The following is a 2,657-nucleotide window of genomic DNA, read 5'->3' on the forward strand; positions in this document are numbered from 1 at the left end:
ATCAGAAAAATAACAAATAAAAAACATTTAAAATCAAATCCGGAATCAAAATTTAACAACATATGAACTTAACACAACACAAACCTCATCATTTGAGCTTGTGGATTTAACTGGAACAACTTTCTTAATCTGACCAATAAAAATAGATTCAAAACTCTAAGATAAGAAGAACCAAAATAAATCAATGCAATGCATTTAAAATAACTCACTGGGAAGAGAAAAGTAAACGGCACTGAGAAGAGAAGAGCGGAACACTGCGCGAAGAAGAGAAGAAAGTGAAGAGTGAGGAGCAATGACACGATCAAAGAGCAGAGTGAAGCGTTGTGCGCAAAAGAGAAGAAAGTGAGGAGTGAGGTGCAGTGGCACAATCGAAGAAGAGGAGAGTGAACCGCTACGCTTAGAAGAGATGAAATCACGCGGACAAAGAAGAAAAGATTAGTGGCACGATGAAGAAACTGGGTGGGTTCTGTTACTGTATTTTTATACGATGACTGAAATTGGTTTACAAATAGCATTTTTGTATGAAAATATTTATTTATGTATCTAGTAGGACTTAAGTTTTAATCAATAAAATTATATTAGAAAAAAGATGGATGTGCTTTCTCACACCACTTTATCAGCACTACTAAGGATAAAATAACTATGCCAAACATTTCTCTTTTCTATATCACCTAACGAATATTAGGGAGACATTCAGAATTAAAAGTTCTTCCTTCATTCGACTAGTTCAATCAACAAGTGAGCATATGGGTGTACAGAATAAAGTAACATTAATTACAGCTTCAATTCCACCCCGTGAACAAACTAATATGATCTTCAATTCTTTAGTATAATGTAATTAATTGATATGTTGATGAGCGTTCAAACGTGAATTCAAACAGCAATGCAATATATAAAACTGCTATGAAATATCAAGCTAGCTAGGTAGCTTTCAGCCTTTCACTTCCTTTTTAGCATATTCTACATGTTCATACAGATCATCAATTGAGTAACTATTTGAACTTTGAATAACATTATATATCATATGAATAAGAGTTAATTAAGACTTATATTATGGTTGTAAACTTTGTAAACATGTAAAATTGCCAATGGCATTTGACAAATAATGTAGGTGCTGGCTGGTGCCTGGTGGGTGGGGTCTCAAAAGACAAAACATTGAATTATTATATGTACTAAATAAGAAAAGAAGGCATAAACATAAGAAAAGTTAAATCTAAAGGTCCACCACCATCACAAGTCACAACCACAATGATGTAAAGCCCATAGCTGATTTTAGCAGAAAGGGAAATTAAAGGTTCTATAGTACAACGTTCGTTTCTGAATATCCTTTATTATTACACAAATATCGTACCATATGTATATAGAAATTTGAAGTATATAAAGATTGAATTTTATATTACAAAAAGCAAAAACAGAACAAAATATTCAATGATAAAGAACATCACAATTCATAACAAATAAAACAAAAATTCATAATAATTTAGACAAACATATATTCCCAGTAACCAATTTCTCATCAGCAAGATCTAGCTATAATTGATGATCAACATTGTTCTGTTTACACATTATTATCTTGGTAATGCAGTAACTGCATGCGGCTTTGAGATCTTAACTGTTCATAGAACCTTCTAATGAAATCCTCAGCTTCATCGTCGATAACTCCACCACTACCATTTCCAATTTCTTCATTCTCATCATAGTCCAAAGCAGAGTAATTGGATATCCTCACAGTAGAGATCAACGGCGACGATGACAGAAGAGGGCTTTTCCTCTCGCCCGGTGCGAAATCAGAACCGTTGATATTATCTAACCTAAAATTGAATGCGTATTCTGGAGTCTTAGGGATCAAAACCACAGCATTAATATTATGATTACTATTACCTTCTTCAAAATCATGATCCTCAAGAACATTAGGGGCATGGATACATAGAAAATTGAAATGGTGCTTGTTGCGCTTTGGCACGGGGTTTGGACTATTGTTACATGAGAATTCATAGTGATCATGCGTGACAACACGCGCCATCATGTTCTTATGATGATGATGGTGATGGAATGACATGAAATTTGCGAGAGATTTTCTGAGGAGTTTCCCTTTCTTCATCATCAGATTCATGTCCATCATCATCTTCCTCTTCGAAACGAATCCCTTCCTTATCATGAAGAACGTGATCCTCAACACGTTCCATAACCTTTTGGTTACAACAGAAGAAGAATGTACTTCCATTGTTTGAAACAAAGGAAAAAAAGGGTTCTTGAGAATGGTATTCGAGGGTTTTCTTTGTTTCTGCGAGGACTAGATTAGTTTAGACCTCGCAGCAAGAAAAGAAAACCCCGTGTGTGAGTGAGAGAGAATGAAAGGTGAATGAATAGAAGAGGTTTATATAGTGGTTGGTGTTATTAATTTTGTTTATAGTTTATTATGAATGATGATGATTAAGTGCTGCAAAAGGCATATGATTCATGCAAGTAAGTCAATTAGGTGGTGTTGCTTTCAAAATGGACCAAACAGACGCTCCTCCTCTGCATTCCATTACTATCCGTTTCAACTTTCAAATACATGAATTCATATCGTTTTAAATAATTAATGAGCTTTTAAGGGGAAAATAAACTAACTTAATTGTTAAGTACATCTATTGTAAATTTTTTTAAAAAATATT

At 33.9% G+C, this 2,657-nt stretch overlaps 1 protein-coding gene across 1 annotated transcript; it reads right to left on the bottom strand.

Annotated features, from left to right (window-relative positions):
- Positions 1–1,422: 1,422 nt before the first annotated feature.
- Positions 1,423–2,381, bottom strand: LOC107624652. Its single transcript, XM_016327109.2, has one exon. It carries the CDS (start codon positions 2,222–2,224, stop codon positions 1,559–1,561), a length of 666 nt encoding a protein of 221 aa, XP_016182595.1. The 5' UTR covers positions 2,225–2,381; the 3' UTR covers positions 1,423–1,558.
- Between the last annotated feature and the right edge of the window lie 276 nt (positions 2,382–2,657).

Source organism: Arachis ipaensis, unplaced genomic scaffold (genome assembly GCF_000816755.2).
Source record: "Arachis ipaensis cultivar K30076 unplaced genomic scaffold, Araip1.1 Aipa820, whole genome shotgun sequence".
Classification (NCBI taxonomy): domain Eukaryota; kingdom Viridiplantae; phylum Streptophyta; class Magnoliopsida; order Fabales; family Fabaceae; genus Arachis; species Arachis ipaensis.

Coding starts and splice junctions, on each gene's coding strand:
- LOC107624652 (XM_016327109.2), bottom strand. CDS start 2,224: ATGGAAGTACATTCTTCTTCTGTTGTAACCAAAAGGTTATGGAACGTG.